Below are 19,084 nucleotides of genomic sequence, written 5' to 3'. Positions count from 1 at the left end.
CAGGACTCCACAGAGGGCGTCACATCCTCTCAAGATGAAGTTACAGATAGTGGGAAGCTGCACGATGTGGGTGCTGAGGTCCTCTCCAAGAGCAGTAGGTACACGTAGCCATGGTGTCATGTCTCCATCCTCTTGAAGCATTTTTAACAACAACATTTAACGAAGACAACACAAGCCAGTTAACTCAAAATTAATACTACAGAGGTTAAACTTTAACGGACATCTCTCACCTCTAGAAAACATAGTATGTAAGAGTTTAAAAGATAATCATGCTGCATTATCCAGTATCTTTCCTTTTTAATATATCACTATAACTACATACTATCATATATATGTGATATATATATTGTCGTATCAATGATCCAAGTCGTTGCAGTGAAGAACTTTAAATGTCATTGCATCCAATTTTTGAGTCTCTCTCTTTATCAAGATGAGAGGCCAAACTGTCATACAACATCCCGAAAATAAAAAAAATGAGGCATTCTTGAAATGGACTTTATTTGAAAATGATCACCAATAAGAAATTACATTCCTTTATTCTACTGTTTGTTTATTAAAACCAAGCAAGTACCCAAGCAAGTACAAAATCAGAACATAATGGAAGTGTAGGTGTGAGGCACAAGACACCAGCGTTCTAAGGTAAATCAAGCCACTGTGAAGAATATTCCCTATCAAATGTGTGGTACTTGGGAGGGCTCAACCCACTCACTTATCATACAATGAACCTGGCTGCTGCTTATTGTTATAAAGATGCACAATCTAGAGAGAGAGAAAATGGCTTATGAATTAATCAACTATTTTCTCTTCTACTTTGAGCCTAATTTTCTTTTTTTTTTTACTTTTTTTCTTTTTTTAAATTAATTTTATTTTCTTATTATTAGTTACAAATTATTAACTCTGTATCCCAGCTGTATCTGCTCCCTCATTCTCTCCCAAACCCTCCCTCCCTCCCTCATCTCCTCTCTGCCCCTTTCCAAGTCCACTGATTGGGGAGGACCTCCTCCCCTTTCATCTGATTCTGTTTTATCAGGTATCTTCAGAACTGGCTACAAAGTCCTCCTCTGTGGCCTAGCAGAACTGCTCCTCCCTTGGGGGTTGGGGAGGTCAAAGAGCCTGCCATTGAGTTCCTGTCAGAAATATTCCCTGTTCCCCTTCCTATGGGAAACCAGTTGGTTACTGAGCTACCACGGGCTTCATCTGAGCGGGGAGATTCTAGGTTATATCCATACATGGTCGTTGGTGGAGTGTCAGTCTCAGAAAAGACCCCTGTGCCCAGATATATTTGGTCCTTGTGGAGCTCCTATCCTTTCCACATCATACAAACTCCCCCTTCTTTCATATGTTTCCCTGCACTCTGCCGCAGGCTTGGTTATGAGTCTTAGTATCTGCTTTGACACACTGCTAGGTAGAGTCTCTCAGGGAGAGCCTCATTTTCTTATCCTCAGAGTTGAAAGACAGGAAATACCACTTTGCTGTCCTAACCTTTAATAACCAGTAGGCTTAAATTCTGGCAAATAACTTCTATCACTTCAAAGAAATTTTAAAATTTATTAAACCTTGAAAAACTATTGTTGAAAAATATCAGAAACAAAATTGTAGTATTTGTGATGAAATTATCTCAAAACTGGGTGGCTTGCCTTATCCAAACATGAATGTGTTTGATCAGAAGTCAGCTAAACAAAATAAGTCTGCTTTTCTCATTAGAGAACAATGAACTGTGTCAATGTTTGATGAGAAGATGACAATAACAATTGAATAAGCACATTTGTCTACCTGATAAACACCAAAACAGATGTTCTTCTACTTAAAAAATTGGGGGAACAGCCTTATCAAGTCACAGAGGAAAACAATGCAGCCAGTCCTGATGAGACCTGATAGGCTAGGATCAGAGGGGAGGGGAGGAGGAGCTCCCCTATCAGTGGACTTGGAAAGGGGCATGGGAGGAGATGAGGGAGGAGGTTACAGCGGGGATACAAAGTGAATAAACTGTAATTTATAAAAATATAAATAATTTAAAACAAAACAAAATTTTTAGACTGCCTCACTCTTTGGAAGGAAGTATATTCTTCAGCAAATTGAACTCTGTATGCCATGCTGATCTGGTCCACTGGTTCTTAATTCTGTTCTATCAAATAATCTTATTTTATTCTGTACCATCTGCTTTATAACTTTTTAAAAGCCAAGACTTCAATGAGTCTACACATATAATTTCAAAGGAAAAAAATCAAAACAATGTCTAACTTATTTGTTTGTATATAAACAAAATCATTGGTTAAACACATCCTTTAACAAATATATTGACACAACTCTATCACAAAAAGATGATGATAAAGACAGATACTTGCAGCTAAGTGTAGAATTACTATAAATATGGTAACTATAAAGATGGATACATGATACATGTCTGTAAGTCAAATATTTGGTATGGTAACAGTCTCAGTCATATGTTATCTTGCAAAATGGTCAACATGTATAGTGGTTTGAATAAGAATGCTCCACAGGTGCATATATTTGAATGCTTAGTCACCAGGGAGAACTGTTTAAAAGAGATTAGCAGGATGAAGAGGCGTGGACTTATTAGAGAAGGTGTGCTCTTGTAGAAGAAGGTATGGCACTGTGGACAGAATGTATGGTTTCTAATGTTAACAACAAACCCTGTCCTGTCTCTGTCTTTCTCTGCCTGCTGCCTGGCAATCAGTATGTAAAGCTCTCAGCTACTCTTCCAGCTCCATGCCTCCTTGCTGCCTTCCATAATGATCATGGACTAATCCTCTGAAACTGTAAGCAAGGACACAATTAAACACTTTCTTTTAAAACCGTAATTAAGATAGCAGGCAAATTGTCCTTCCTAGTTTGCTTTCTAATTCACCATGACCGAAAGCAGCTTGGGGAGGAACGGTTTATTTTACCTTATACATCTCAGGTCAGAAGCCAATAGTGGGGAAGTTAGGGCAGGAATTGAAGCAAAGGCCATGGAGGACCAGTGCTTCCTTTCTTGCTCTCCATGACTTGCTCAATTCTGTTTTATAACCCAGGACCACCTGCCCGAGGGCATTACACAGAGCAGATGTGGGCCTTCCTGCATCTATCACTGACCAAGAAGATGTCACTACAGACAAATCAACTGGCGTTCCCTCTTCCCAATCAGCACACAGCTATTCTCCCACCGTGAATGACGCCTATGACTTAGGTCCTACAGCCTAGGAATATGCTGCCTCACATCAATCAAAAGGAACTCTGAAGACTGAATTCAGTGAAGGACAATCTGAGTGAAACCTATATTATAAATTGTGTCTTTAAAAATGAAGATTTTTTTTCTCATTCATGGACAAGAAAAAGAAACAGAGTAAGAAGAATTTGGAGGCCTCTTCTCTTGAAAGAAATTGATAGAGAGGCTGTCAAAAAGACAGTTCAATTTCTCCATAACTTGAAATATAATAAAGATTTTTATTAAACCAGAATTTAAACACAGCTTTAACTAAGAAAAAAATGGTAAATCTAACTACCAGTTTGTTTTTAACCTTTACATGCAAAAAAAAAAAAAAAATAGTAATCATAAAATCAGAAGACAAGTGAAAAATCAAGAGAAAATATAAGAAGCCAATATGTCTAATACATTAAAAATTCAGGAACTGGGGCTAGATAGATGGCTCAGCTGTTAAGAGTACTGGCTGCTCTTCCAGAGAGCCTGGATTCAGTTCTCAGTACCACACTGTGGCTCACAACCATCCGCACTCCAATTCCTAGAGACCTGGCACTCTCATTGGCCCCATGAGCACTGATCCATGCAAGCAAAACATTTATACACATTTAATAAAAATAAACCTTTTTTAAAGCTTAGATTTATTTTTTAATGAAAGACTTGATACAGAAAATAGCAAAATAAAATGAATTATAAGGAATGTGGGGAGCCGCTGGTCTGCCAGGCTGCTTTGTTATTTTGATCTCAGAGGAAAGACATGTTTTCACCCTGGCCTTCACTGGAGTCAGTGATAAGCTACCAAGTCTGTCTCCTTTGGTTTGAGACAGCAGGTGGGATGTCTTGTCAAGTTCACACCTTTTGTTTGTGTGAAGATCACACAGACAGGTTGTTAAGGTAAAGAAGTTTTGACTTCCCTGTGAATTCATTCATTGTACTGAGGTGCTTTTGCTCTTACTTAAAAAGGGATTACTGGAATAAAACAGGAGACCAGTTCCTACTAGAGCCCTCTCAGAAAAATCCCATGTGTAGTGTATTGGTTTATTAATTTGTCTTTCAATCCTCGCTCCCGACTCAAGAACTGTTCAATTCTACTGGTGGGCTCTGGCAAAAGAAGATATCAAAATGGCCCTTAAAATATGAGATTATTTATTAACAAATGTATCTTAATAAAGCTCTTACATTAAAAAAGAGAGCGAGAAAACTTAACTTCTGTGCTAAGAAAATTAAAGCTGTACTAAGATGCAATTCTGTCAGATGGGTGAATACTGAGCATCCTCACAGCTTTCTAGCTTGGTGCTGTTGGTGAAATGTAAAACGGCACAGTTCTTACAGAGGAAAATTAGAGTACGCTTATCCAAAAAGGCATATCGATTTACTTAGGAATCTCACTTGCAGCAATATCCTGAAAACACACTTCCAACAACAGGAAATACACATGACCAAACTTAGTTTTTAATCACACCTTATAAATTAACTCAATAGTCAATGTATAAAAGAATGAGTATGTTCTAGTTCATTTATGACTGAATCACCTGCAGCTGGGAAAAAGGACAAAGACAATATTTACAAAAGTGAAAATGTAATTTAACTGCCTTTAGCTTGTCATTCCTATTACAAAAAGGACTGAAGACATGGACACTGACAGTGCCACCTTCTTGGACAGTCATGAAGGGAACAGTGAGAGCCAGTGTCGCTGCTCTCAGTGCACGGGTTGAGGCCTTGGAGGGGACAGGCAAGCAAAAGATTGTTTTCCTAAGTAAGAGAAGTTTAATATCACCTTGGTAACTATAAAAAGTGGTCACGAGTTATAAAATGGAATGAGAAAGAGCAAAATTAAGTATTAGAAAAAAATTGGGTAAAACATGGGCTGAAAAATGGAAGTCCCGGGAAGGCACTGTTGGTTAGGAAGGCTGAGCTGCACAAGCACAGCTAACAATAGATGACAAGGTCCTCAGCAGTTCAAAGCCAACAATTACTGTTTGTATAAATACAAGCAAGAACTGCAGCAGAGAAGGAAGAAGGAACAAGAATAGATGCAGCTCAACTTAGGTGCAGGAAGAAGAGCTTAACTAAGGCATCGATGGTCACCCTAAAATCTGATCATGCCATATACAATGATTATTTTCACTCAAGGGCCATAGATCTAAACACTCTTAAAATTCTAACTGAATTTACAATTGCTTTAATCGAGCTGGCACCTAGGAGAAGGACATCTCAAATCCAGTGCAAATAACGACAGTGTCAAGAGAATTCTAGTTTTCTGGCTGGGAAGGAAAAGAACAAACATTTCTTCAATGCTGAACTCACTACCTCAACACTGACAAAGAATAAGAATAGAAAACATTCTGCTCTTGCACAGAAGCTAAATGATTGGAGATTTTACAGCTAAGTATAAAATATAATTTATGTACTGCCACATTGATGCTAAACCCAATTTTCCTTTAGTTTCTTATGAGACAGTTGTAAAAAATAGTCATCTAAAGTACAGTAAAACACGTGGATGAAACGCGCCTTTACGCAGACACAGAGAACAGGACATCTCTGTCTATAGGGATTCATCAGTTGCTCTTAGTCAGCTCTCCACATGGGGTCAGGGCCCTGAAATGTTTCCATTAATTATGAAAACAAATTGATTTTTTATTTTCTTAGATTCATTTGTCTGCCCCAAAAGATCAATAAATTTTATTAAAAATATGAAAGTGAAAACAAAGTTTTATGCTTGATCTCAGGAGCTTAATTTCTACCATGAAAATCACTTGATTAGCAATTAGCAAAACCCACAGATGTCAATACAATTCTCAACACAGGCTTTGGTACAGTTCACAGAAAGCACCAATACAAAGACAAAGAAGGAAGTTCAAAACAGGCTTCAATTTTTCTATTCCTTCCCAAGTTCTATACTTGTAGCAACTGCTCTGTTCCATGTATTTTCTCTAAATATTAATGAACAGAACTGAAAAGAGTTTTAAAAATGTATGACTGGTTTGTTCATCTCTAAAACAAACATCTAAAGTCAGCAAAGTGTATGCACAGCATAGGCCAAACATTCATCGGGAGAAACTTATATGCCTTTCAGTTATGATCACCATTGATTTTCAGAGAAAAAGGACTGATGAAACATGAAGTTGCCTCCTACAAAATTACTTTTGCTTGGGTCAAGTTGACATGAAACTATCAGTACAAGAAGTGTATCAAGAAACAGAATAGCCTGCTATCCACGTTAAAAGTTGAACCTTCCTATCTATCAACAAACAGAACAGGAAAGCAAATAACATTAATATCATATCTTTATGAGATTACTGTCACTCTCCAAAAATATACAAAAAATGTGCTCTCAGATTCTAAAACTAGTTATTTCTTATGTTAAGGTAATACTTCAATAATAGGGTACTTTGAGTGGTTTTCCAGTATACTTAAGAGACCTAAATTACGAGAAGTCATACATGTTATGTGTTGCTTGATTCTTTTTCTAATGGACAGCAGAAAAAACCAAACAAGAGAGTGTAAAACTATCAGTGAAAACTGACTGCAGACAACAGATACATGAAGCACTGTTTGGAAAAACCCATGTGGTCTGAAAAGTATTTCCGGCTTTATTAGAACAGGAGTTTTATTTTTAAAGTTAAAAATTGTTGACACTTTTATAAATATTATTAAGTTTGAAAGGCTGTAAAGTGCCAGAGGATCAAGAGTTTGCTGTGTGACTCTGTCTCCTAGTATGTCAGACACTACACACACAAAGTCTTGCTAATATGACAGCATGAGCTGAACAAGATGCCAACAACAGACATGCTAAAGTGGACGGGAAAGCCTAGCACATCTCAACCATACACAGCACAACTACAGGCAACTAAGGAATGCTGAGAGTTGGGGAAATAGTCTTTCCCAGGGAAGAACAAACCAATTAGTTAACTGATACCAAATGGTCAGCCCCAAAAACACACAAAAACATAATGTTATAACAGACTGAAGTTATATTTAGAAATATGTATGTATATAAACATATACATATTTCTGTGTAAAACAAGTAATGAAAAAAGAGGGCAGGAATTTGAAAGAAGGCAAGAAGGGATATATATGGGAGAGTTTGGAGGGAGAAAAGAGAAGGCAAAAATGATGTAGTTATATTATAAACTCAAAAAATAAAAATATTTTTTCCAAAGCAAGAAAAGATCTGTCTTCCTAAAATTGTCTTGTAACACTTGAGAAGACTAACTGTTCTATATTTAAAATCATGTATCGCAGAGTGTATCAATTAACAGTGTCCCCTTGGTATCTGGTAGAGGGTTGTTTCTATTGTGAATTAATTAGAAGGGTGATGGGACCTGGGTGATGAGACAGTGAGGCACTGTTCTCAGACTCTCTGAGTTGTGAATGAATAGGACCAGATGAACAAGCATACTGAAGCAGCACATTGTTATCCCTATTAATCGCTTCACCTTAACTCATTCTTCATTTCTTATTTCATCTCTCAGCAAATATTTAAATCTTTTAAATTCTTCCATCAGATTATCTTAATGACCTTCATCTCCTATTTTACCAACCTACCTTTAACTCTTGCCCTTGAAATATGAAAATGAGAACTATATAAAATTCAGAGGACAGGGACGAAGTACTTTAAAGCACATGAAAGGAATCTTTAACACTAGCACTGTATTGGGAGTATCTCACAAAATATTCTATCAAACATCACTACTAACTACTTTAAATGTCACTTTTCAGATAAAGAATGTTTTATAAGTGACTGTGAGCATAGAATGCATGCCTGCATAGCTGCATGTACATTCCACAGTGTACATATGGCATTTAGACAATGGCTTCGGAAGTCAGTTCTCCTCTTCCTCCTTGCTGAAGCAGGGTCTCTGTTCTCTGCCACTGTGAGGATTACTCCATGCTGGCTCACAACAACCAACTTTTCAGGCAGGCTCCAGGGAGTGAACTCAGGCAGTTGGGTTTGTGAGACAAGCATTTTCACCTCCTGAGCCATCTTCCAAGCCCAAGAACAGTTTAATATAAATATACTTAGTATGAGAAATAATTGAATTACAGGGCTGGAGAAATGGTTCAGTAGTTAGGAGCACCTGATGCTTTCCAGAGGACCCAAGTTTGATCCCCACCACTTACATGGCAACCAACTATCTATAACTGAGTTCCAGGAGATCTGATGCTCTCTTCTGGCCTCTGCCAGCCCTACGTACACTTGCAGTACACAGCCACACATGAAGACAAAACACCTATACTCATAAAATAAAAATTAAAAACAATAAATAATTATGAAAGACAATTATATAAGAAAAAAAACAAACAGAAAAACTCAAGTGCTATCCTAAAATGAATGTAAATAGTATCCCATTTTCTTCCTAACCTGGAATGAAAATAAAAACTCTTCCATATACAGGACACCACCAACAATAGTTAAAAAAAAAAAAAAAAAAAAGACTGACATGTATCATCAAAAAACATCAGGATAAAAATGTGTTGGGGAGAGCATTACACAAATTTAAAAAGCTGGGCAAAATGGCCTTTAATGCCTGCACTTGGGAGGCAGAGACAGGTGGATCTCTGTGAGTTTAAGAACTACCAAAACTAATGAGATCCTGTTTCCAAAAGCAAAACAAAATACAAAATTAAGAGGGGATCTCACTCTGAAATCAGCTATGCACATTTTTTTAAAATAAAAAATAAAAATGTACAATATGTACATCTACTTAAATAACCCATTTAAAAATGGTTTGGAATAACTCTTAAGTGAGATAAAAGATTTATACACAAAACTATAAAATTTCCCTGACTGAAATAAAAGGAAATATAAATAAATGAAAAAGAAATTTTGTTCAATTGCCTGGAGGACTGGACAAGATGAAATACTAACCAAACTAACCCACTTGATAAAAGAATAAATACTTCTCTCAGAATCTCAGTCTCACTTGAGAAACAGAAACAGAAAATCCATCCTAAAACTTAAATGAAATCTTAAGGGACCTTGAATAATCAAATGACCAAGGAAAGAAAAAGCAGATAAAGGGCCCACAGTTCTTTATTTCAAAATTCAACTCTGAAACTGCAAGTAATCCGGCAGTGTGGTAATGCGGCACAGAGAAGCTCACAGACAAGACTATGAACAGAGATCCTGGAAGAAAACTCTTGTGCATCCAATTAATTGATCCTAAATAACAACGCCACAACCGTTCAACAGAGGAAAAATGGGCTTTTAAATGTTGATGCTGGAAAATGCAGTACCTACCTGGGAAAGGTAGGTAGGTAGGTATCTTTAAGGTAGGATACAACTTACCCTACCTTATAAGATATTTTTAAAAACTCAATGGATTAGAGGCCCAAATTTAGGACCTAAAATAGTAAAATTCTTAGGAAAAAAAATCACATCATTGGACTTGACAGTTTTTTATTGGATATAACACCAAAAGCATAAGCAATAAAAGAAAATGATAATTGAACTTCAGTATATTCAAGGACTGTTGCACACGAATGAACACAACCAAGAAAGTAAAAAGAAAATCCACAGCATGAGAAAAACATCTGCCAATCCTCAAATTGAAAAGAGGTTCTATATCGAGAATGTACAAACAATGCATACAGTTCAATAAACCCAGTTTATTATGCCCATTTCCCTGGCTGGAGAAGGGATAATGTAGAAAGGTCTCAGGGGGTGGGAGACCCAGTCAGCCCACAGAGTGCAGAGCTAACTGTGGCCAGCAGAGGTTATCTGTGTGCAAATAAGGAAAGCTGGCCAAAGGAAGACAGCACAGACAGGACAACAGCATAAACCATGACAAAAGGCTGCTAAGAGGCTCAGTGGGTGAGTGTCTGCTGTAAAATCATGAAAAGGTAAATTCAATCCCTCAGAAACCATATAAAACTCTAGGCATGGTGGCACAGGCCGTAACCCCACGCGTAGCAAGGGAGGACACAAGAGATGCCATGGGGGCTTCCTAGGAAGCCTCACTAGCAAGTTCAGTAAAAGATGCTTCTCTGTAAAGGTGAGTGAGATGGAAGATAACAGCTGACAGTGACCTCTGGTCTCCATCAGCAGGCAGGCACAACATACACACAAGTAATGCACACACATACCAATGAACACTTTCACACACCCACATGAACATGTACACACACTACACAAAAATACAAACAAACAACAAAAACATTACATCACAAATGACTTGAACAAGCAGAAGAAAAAATACCAGCAACAGAGGGCAAGTGATAAGGAAAAATTAATAACAATGAGCATGACCACAATCATGCAAGAACTCTGACTTAAGATCAAGATTCTAAACCTAAAAATCAGCCAATCAGAGGAAACTGAAATTAACACTAAAGAATAAAAAAATCTGTTCAATGAAATTAAAACAAAAACCCTCGAATAAACTCTTCACAGAACTAGAGGAAAGAATCCTACTGTTCACATGAAAACACAAACTATCACTAACAGCTAAAGCAACCCTAAGCAGAAAGAGCAGTGCTGAAGGTATCATGAGTCTAACCTCAGACTGCATTACCAGCCACAGTAACAAACCAGCATGGTACGGCATACTCAAAAAGACACGTAGACCAGTAGAATCCAGAAAAACCTGCATGGTTACAGCACCCAATTTCTAATAAAAAAAAAAAAAAAAAAGTCAGACACCAGAACAAATATGGCCTCTTCACAAATAATACTGGGGAAATTAGATTCCCCTGTAGAAGAATTACATCAGATTGATATCACTCACCCTGTACAAAAATTAATTCAAAATGGGTCAAAGACTTTAATACAGTACCTGAATCATTGAAATTTCTAGGGCACTTCAGGAATACACACAGTAAGATCTTTCTGTTGGCATGGGAAATGATCTTAAGACACGACAAATGGAATCATGCAAAATTAAAAATCACAGCATAGCAAAGAAATATATCCTAGAGTTAAAGGACAGCATGCAGACTGGGGGATGGGAGCCTTCCCAACTGCTCACCAGACAAGGTATCACTATCTAGAATATATGAAGAAGAGCAAAAATTCACATCAAAAATCATCTAATCAACAAATAGGTTAATGAATTCAGCAGACAGTTCTCAAAATATGAAATACAAAAAGCCAACAAATACCTGAAAAGTATACCAAAACATTTTTGGCCATCAGATAAATGAAAATTAAAACTGTTTCATTTATAAAATGTAACTGATAAGAAAAAAATAAAAATAAAAAAAAATTTATTTTACTACCCAATAAAGGGACAAATTATTGATTAACTGCAGACATAAATCTATAGTTAATAAACAGTGAATAATTAAAATTAAAAAAAAACTGTTTCATTATTCCATGTCACTCTCATAGGTTGTCATCAAGACAAGTAATGACAAATGCTGACAAGGCAGTGGGAAAAACAATAACAACAACAAAAAACCCTTCCTCACAGCTGGTGGGATGTAAATTAGTCCAGCCACAGTTGTGATAAGTATGATGCCTCTTCAAAAAACTGAAAATATCTATATTGTTTTGGAGTCCTGAGGTCTACAATGGCCAAATCTTTGAAATGAGGTTTCTCATGTCCAGTACTGAGGGTTATCTATGGTTCTACGGGAAACACTGTCACTCCAAGTGGCTTAACCTCCTTTAAAACATATGTACTATTATAAATATATATTGTGTAAACATATATATGTGCATATATGTGTACATACACACACATTTACATTTAGTATGTAAATTTTAGGTAAATATAAACTAATATCATTCCTTGACGCCTTATCAAACAATGTTGGTGTTATTTTCCCTCCCTTTCCCATTATTCCCATTTTTTACTTCCCATCTCCCACATTCCACTCTTTTCCTCCCAACCCCCACTATTACCTAAGGTTACTTTATGCTTTTCTGTGCTAACTCCATGTTGTATATGAACATCTGAAGATTTTGAGCTTTGCACCACAGATAAGAGAGAACATGTGACATTTGTGTTTCTGGGCCTGGGTCACCTTGCTCAATATAACCTTTTCTAGATCCATCTATATACTTGCAAATTTCATGATTTCATTTTTCTTTACAGAGGAGTAGCACCAATGGTACCAGGTGTTGAGGGTGGGTCCCTACGGATGAAACACCACACACTTAAGGCACATAACTTGGATGACTTCAGCTGGATTTAAGCTTACAGCCCCTTTTCTGTGGTCTAGCTCTGATGGTTCCAGAAGGGGAAGCAATTAAACAGTCCTACCCAACTGGAACACCTATGAACTATGACAACTACCACTATGGCAAGATGCGAAAAAAGGTGCAAAAAGTGGCCCAATTCAACAGAAAGAAAATCTAGTCTAGTACTGGAAGCCTAAGCAGGGGCCAGTGAAGTCAGACCTAAAAACAATCTACTACCACTTAGCTAGACTATAATAATCCCTTGCTACATTTTCAATCTTATCTTTACAGCAAATGGAGACTACCACAGAAAAGCACAACTGGACAAAGACTGTGGGAAGCCCAGTCACAATGGATATGTCTGCCTCACAGCTCCTACATCTCTGGCTCAGGGAACATTGAGGAAGGGGGGACAGAAAGACCAGAAGAGGAAGTCTGCAACAGCATCTCCTAGAAAGAGCTGCATAAATAAGACTGGAACAATGACAATATCAATGGCCATGTTAATGTGGAAGGGGGACCCATACCCAGACAAAGAACTATGATCAACTAACAGCGGCTGGGAGGAGGAAAATGAGCCTCTCCCAGGGATGAGCCCCATTATTGATCATGTAATGCAGAATGGTGAGCACTGAAACCATATATACAAAAACAAAAACATAGTCAGCAGGTTGTATTTATATGCATATTCGTGTGTATAGATACATATGTATGCAACAATTATAATCAAAGAAAAAATAAGCTTGAAGGAAGCATGGGGAGGTCAAAGCAGGGTAGCTGGGAGGAGTGCAGCTGTAGTGACGTAGGAGTGAAGGGCAGGGGAGAGTGATATAATTCTGTTTCTATTAAAATTATGTATTTAAATAATGAAAGAAACTTCACTCCCAAGTTAACTTGACCATTAGGAACTGTTAATAGAAAAACAAAAAACACTGAATGTAGAACTAAGATATAATCCAGACATAGACCCAAAAGATGCTGCACTGCAACACAGGGACACTTGCTCATCCATGTTCATACAGCTTTATTCATAATATCCAAAAAGTGGAAACAACCTAGATGTCCCTCAATGGAAGAATGAATAAAGAAATTGTGGTACATTTATACAATGGAGTACTCAGCTATTAAAAACAAGGACATAATGAAATTTGCAGGCCAATGGATGGAAAAGATCATCCTGAGTGAGGTAACCCAGAACCAGAGACACACATGGGATGTACTCACTTATAAGTGGATATTAGCCATAAAGTACAGGATAGCCATCCTATAATCCACAGACCCAAAAAAGCTAAGTAACAACAAAAGCCCAAGGGAGGATGCTTGAATCTCACTCAGAACAGGAAATAAAATAGATATCTGAAGTAGATGGAGGGAGGGAACGAGGTAGGACATAGGGTGAGGAGGGGAATGGAGGTGGGGATCATATATGGGGAGGGGAAGACAGGGCTAGGAGAGGGAATGGAAATCGGTAGGGGGTAATGGGGAAGGTTCCTGAGAGTCTATGGTAGTGACCCTCGCTGAGACTTCTAGCAGCAGGGATATGGAGCCTGAAGTGGACACCTCCTGTAGCCAGGTACGACTTCCAGCAGAGAGAGGATTACACCAATCTACTCACAAAACCTTCGACCCAGCCAATCAATGATTGGCCCAACTTGAGCAGCATTCTGTAAGAGAGAGCCCACATCTGCTACTATCACTAATATTCTATTATGCTTGCAGACAGGAGGCTAGCATAACAGTCATCTGAGTGGCCTCATCCAACAGCTGATGGAAACAGATGCAGAGACCACAGCCAAACATTAGTCAGAGCTGGGGTAATCTTATAGAAGAGGAGTAAGAAGGATTCAAAGGATTCAAGGACACCAGAAGAAAACCTACAAAATCAAGTAACTTGGGCCCATAGGTTCTCAAAGAAATTGGATCACCAACCAGAAAGCATGCATGGGTGAGACTTAGGCCTCCCACACATATGTAACAGATGTGCAGCTTGTTCCTCATGTGGGACTTTTTACAGCAGGAGCAGGGACTGTCTCTGACTCTGTTGTCTGTCTTTGTATCTCTTGCCCCTAACTGCACAACCTTGTCTAGCCTCAACAGAAGAAGATTGGCCCAGTCCTACTTGATATGCCAAGGCAGGTGTTATCCATGGCAAGTCTCCCCTTCTCTGAGAAGAAAGGGAGGGGAGCGTAAAGAGAGTGAAGACAGGACTGGGAGGAAAGGATGGGGGTGGTTCCTATCAGGATGCAGAGTAATTAGTTAATGAAAAAAAAAAAAAGAGAGAGAGACATGGCCTAGGTATATCACTGCTGGGTATATATCTAAATTAACATACCATGGAACTGTTTACACATCCATGCTTACTGGTGTACTGTTCAAAACAGCTACAAAATAGAACCATTCTACACATCCACTCAAAGATGACCAGATACTGAAAATGTAGTACATATACACAGTGGTACTTTGTGCCACTGTGGTGACTTGAATGAAAATAACCCCCATAGGCTAACCGACAGTGTCATTATTTGAAAGAATTAGGACATGTGGCCTTGCTGGAGTAGATGTGGCTTGCTATAGCAACTGTGTCACTGGGGGTGGCCTCTGGGTTTCAAAAGTTCAAGGCAGGCCAAGTGTCCCTCTCTTCCAGCTGGCTACAGATCCAGATGTAGAACTCTTGACTCCCTCTCCAGTGCCATGTCTGCCTGCACACCACCATACTGTGCTGACAATGGATTAAATCTCTGAAACTGTAAGCCAGTCCCAATTAAATGTTTTTCTTTATAAGAGTTGAAGTGGTCGTGGTCTCTCCACTAAGACCGTCACCATAAATAAAAATGATATCATGACATTTTCAAGAAAATGAATGCAACTAGAAATCATTGTATTAAGAAAAACGTCAGATTCAAGAAACAAATACCACATTTTTTCCATAAGCATTTTAACTTGTTTTTAAAATATGTGTGTGTGTGTGTGTGTGTGTGTGTGTTTTATTTGGGAGGGGTAAGGGGTGTCTCTGTGTTGTGTATGGTGTGTGTGGTGTGTGTTTGTGTGTGTAGGCATGAAACTAGAAATGAGATCAAGAAAGGCAAGAAAAGATCTTAAGGAAAGAGGATAAAAAGCAACTGAATACTTGTGACATGAAAGCAGAAGGAGGGATTATTTGGGGGAGGGGAGAAGCAAGGGGAACACTCAGAGAAAGAATGGATGAAGTCAGAGGCGATGAGTGAAGTCAGGAAGAAGGGGCTAATTTAAAGTGAAGTGTGACACACATGCACAAAAAATGTTACACAGAAAAACATTACTTTGTATGCAAACTGAAAAACTGAGAAAGCCATGGCGTACCTGATACAGCATGATGGGTTCTATGTGGTATCCTAAGATATCAGCGAAGTTCTTAGCGATGACTGTTTTCCCACAGCCCTACAAACAGAAACACCATTGTGTGAGGGCTGGGGGCACTCAAAGCTGACGAGCAAGGGCTTACAGTGAAGCTGCCATTCTTACCTTTCCTCCAATTAAACATATGTCCTTCACCATATGAGACTGCATCATCTCAGCCAGCAGCTGCTTATGACTCTGAGTCTGGATGAAGCGGTCAGGTGCACAAGGCTGATTTAGTGCTCTAGTTCCTGCTGGCACCTGTTGTTTTAATAAGGTAAAAAAAAAAAAAATACACATTTTTTTTCAAAATAGAAGTAAGAAGCAGCACATAATTTTGACTGAAGTCCCTTACTACCATCTTATTTAATTCGACTCTATGCAATTGTTTCTCCATTCCAAACAAGATGATCCTTATCTAATGTTCACATTAGTCACCCCTCTAAAATTAAGTCCCACACTACCAAGCATGTTTAGAACATGTCATTTTCATTCTTTTTAACTTGTCATTAAAAAACCTACTACTAGTGTACGACATTATTTTTTTCTTAAACTCCAGTTATAGAACAAAATTCAGTTATCACACAACAATGAATTCCTTTCTTAAAAGCCATAACCAGATTCTCTCCACTTTTCTTAGTTTCCCTCTAAAGTAAAAAATCTTTCCTCCCATTCACCTACTTTTTCATTTTAGTTTTGTTTTTGTTTTTGTTTTTTTTTCTTTTTCCCCAGCTTCACTGGGCTTTGGACCTTTCTTCTCTGGAGATACTTTTCACTTATGTGTATGTATGTGTGTGTGAGTCTACACCACATGTGTAGGTAGCTGCAGAGAGCAGACAGAATGTCTAATCTTCTGGAGCTGGAGCTCCAGGTGGCTCTGAGCCACCTGACCAGGGTAATAGAAACTGAACTCTGTCCTCTGGAACAGCAGCAAGCTCTCTCAACTGCTGAGCTATCTCTTCTACCGCTCTATGGGGTATTTTTAAAATTAACTTAATTTTTAACTTATACATAAACTTAAAAACCATGTGTATAAGTAGGATACTATGTGATGTTTCTATATTACGTATATGTTGGGTAATGTTTGGATAAGATTGTCTGGTACCAACTAAGGGCTAGCTGGAGAACGCAGGAGGCAATGAACTTGCAGGATCTTTACCAAGATGATCTGACATTATAGAGTATAAATTAAACATTAGAATGTATAAACATCATGTGTATATATAAACATAGATTAAGTGTGCTTCTTCCAACGCTTCTCATTTTTTGTGTTTTTTTTTTTTTTTGTTTTTGTTTTTTTCAGGACAGTCTTCCTATATCTAGTATATAAGAGCCTAATATACAAAATAAAATATCTAGTGTACAAAAAATACTCACTAAAGTCTGAATCATGATAGAATGACTGATATTTAGTTCAAGGAATGGATAAGTTCAGCTATACTTAAAATAATATTATGAAATAAATATATTTGTTATAATAAAATAATAAATATTAATATATTAAAGTAAATTATCATAACAGACTTTTGCTAGGTCACACATAAGAAAGCAAGCATTTCCTACTTTCTTACACTCAGCATTGTCAAGCTCTGCTTCCTGGGCCCCTAGACCCTTACAGCGATGGTTAGAAGAAGAGAACACAGCAGAGGCAGCAGCTGGAGCACTAGGACCAACATCATCCCCTCTCTAAGCACTGTTCAAGAGCACAGCTCCTGTTCAAACTGGTGCCTGCAGCTGGCAAAAACTTAACTTCAAAACAGGGTTCTCTACTAGGAAAAATGTTTGAAAGCAATATTTCTTTTTTCTTTATATTTACTCATTTTTTATACAATATTTTATCATGTTTTGCATCTCTCCCAATTTCTCCCAGATCTTCCCCATCCAATTTCACATTCTTTCTCTCTCTCAAACAAACAAAAATCAACATAAACAAAAAAAAAAAAACAATAAAATTTGAAAATGCCAGAACAAACAAAAAAAGACTCACAAAACAAACAAACAAACAACACAAGAGTTTATTTTGTGTTGGCCCACTACTTTTGGACATGGGCCCTGCCCCTGATTGAGTGTGGTTGATGTACCTAGTGATATTGCTTTGGAGAAACTGGTTTTCCCTTTGCAAGTGGGCATCCATTTGAAAGCACTATTCCTCAAAGCACAAAACATTGTTACTAAACAACAGTTGATTTTCTCAGAGGTACACGTCACATTTGTGAAGGAAGGCTTTCCTTGTTTTGTTTTTTAAGATTTATTTATTTGTTATTTATACAGCACTCTGCCTGTATACCAGACCTCATTATAGATGGTTCTGAGCTCCCAGGTAGTTGCTGGAAATTGAACTCAGGACCTTTGGAAGAACAGCCAGTGTTCTTAACCTCTGAGCCATCTCTCCAGCCCCCATCTTCATTCTCACACAGCTCAGGTTACAACATAGATGCAGTCACAAAATGATGGCTCTAGAGAGGGGCAGCAGAGCCCAAGACTTACCAGGGGATCAAAAGCTTCTCTGAGGCCAAAGAGGTAGCCAGAATACAATAGATTTAGGATGAATCAAGCAGTGATGAAGTACCTTAATGGTCACCTCTTTTCCTGCGACCTGGATTGTCACATGCGCTTGGGAAATGTGGTTGTCAGTCATCCTCTCCACTCTTAAAATCTCTTTAGGAAGCAGGGAGTTCCCAGAACCTTGGAGCTCAAAGCGCTGTAAGTTAACAGAAAGATATATAATTCACCTTTCATTTCAGAATTAATGTTAAATAGCTGAAATTCTATTTAATCAGAACTGAAACCATTCTATATTATTTACACATGCAAAGGTTAGAAGTTAATGAGAATATTTTACTTTCTAGTAATACCTTTCTGCTTGAACATTAATTAATGATGACACAAAAATAGTCCCTAATGTCTACTAACAAAAGGTGGAAATTCTCCATTCCTGAGCTGGTACAAGTTCATAATCCACATTTCTCAATAATATAACATTGCAGTTTACTAGAAAGGGATGATTCTACTTTAGACAACACTTAAATGCAGCAGGCCTGTGTCAGGCAACTGCTGCTATTGTGTTCCCTAAACTCAGGAAAACAGAACTCAGACACCATTCAGCAGTCCCTTTGTGTAGACAGTTTAACTGACTAAAGCACATTGCAGCAATCAGTCTTGCAAAGCACCTGGCATGGTGCCATCAGCACTGTACAGTTCCCAGTTTTGTGAATTGGGATTAAAAAGTCAGAACCACTGCTTGTTTCTTGATGTGAGCCAGTTTTTAACATTCTAACACTGACTACATTTCCTTATGTGAGCTACCATATTAAAAATCCATACAGAGGCTGGAGAGATGGCTCAGTGGTTAAGAGCAAGCACTGTCTGCTCTTCCCCAG

The 19,084-nt window shown here is 38.0% G+C and overlaps 1 protein-coding gene across 1 annotated transcript in view; it reads right to left on the bottom strand.

The window, feature by feature from the left end:
• Window positions 1–19,084, bottom strand: part of Vwa8 (von Willebrand factor A domain containing 8) — a 332,841-nt gene that overhangs the window by 222,499 nt on the left and 91,258 nt on the right. The window contains exons 10-12 of the mRNA XM_060391483.1: window positions 18,274–18,405; window positions 15,831–15,965; window positions 15,669–15,746 (exon numbers count right to left, since the gene is read on the bottom strand). Of these exons, the coding sequence (XP_060247466.1) occupies window positions 15,669–15,746; window positions 15,831–15,965; window positions 18,274–18,405 (345 nt within the window). The remainder of the gene's footprint in view (window positions 1–15,668; window positions 15,747–15,830; window positions 15,966–18,273; window positions 18,406–19,084) is intronic.

The sequence above is a fragment of the Meriones unguiculatus genome, chromosome 9 (assembly GCF_030254825.1).
Source record: "Meriones unguiculatus strain TT.TT164.6M chromosome 9, Bangor_MerUng_6.1, whole genome shotgun sequence".
In the NCBI taxonomy this organism is placed as follows: domain Eukaryota; kingdom Metazoa; phylum Chordata; class Mammalia; order Rodentia; family Muridae; genus Meriones; species Meriones unguiculatus.
The sequence above is the reverse complement of the archived record's forward strand: the minus strand, read 5'-3'. Positions and strand labels throughout refer to the sequence as shown.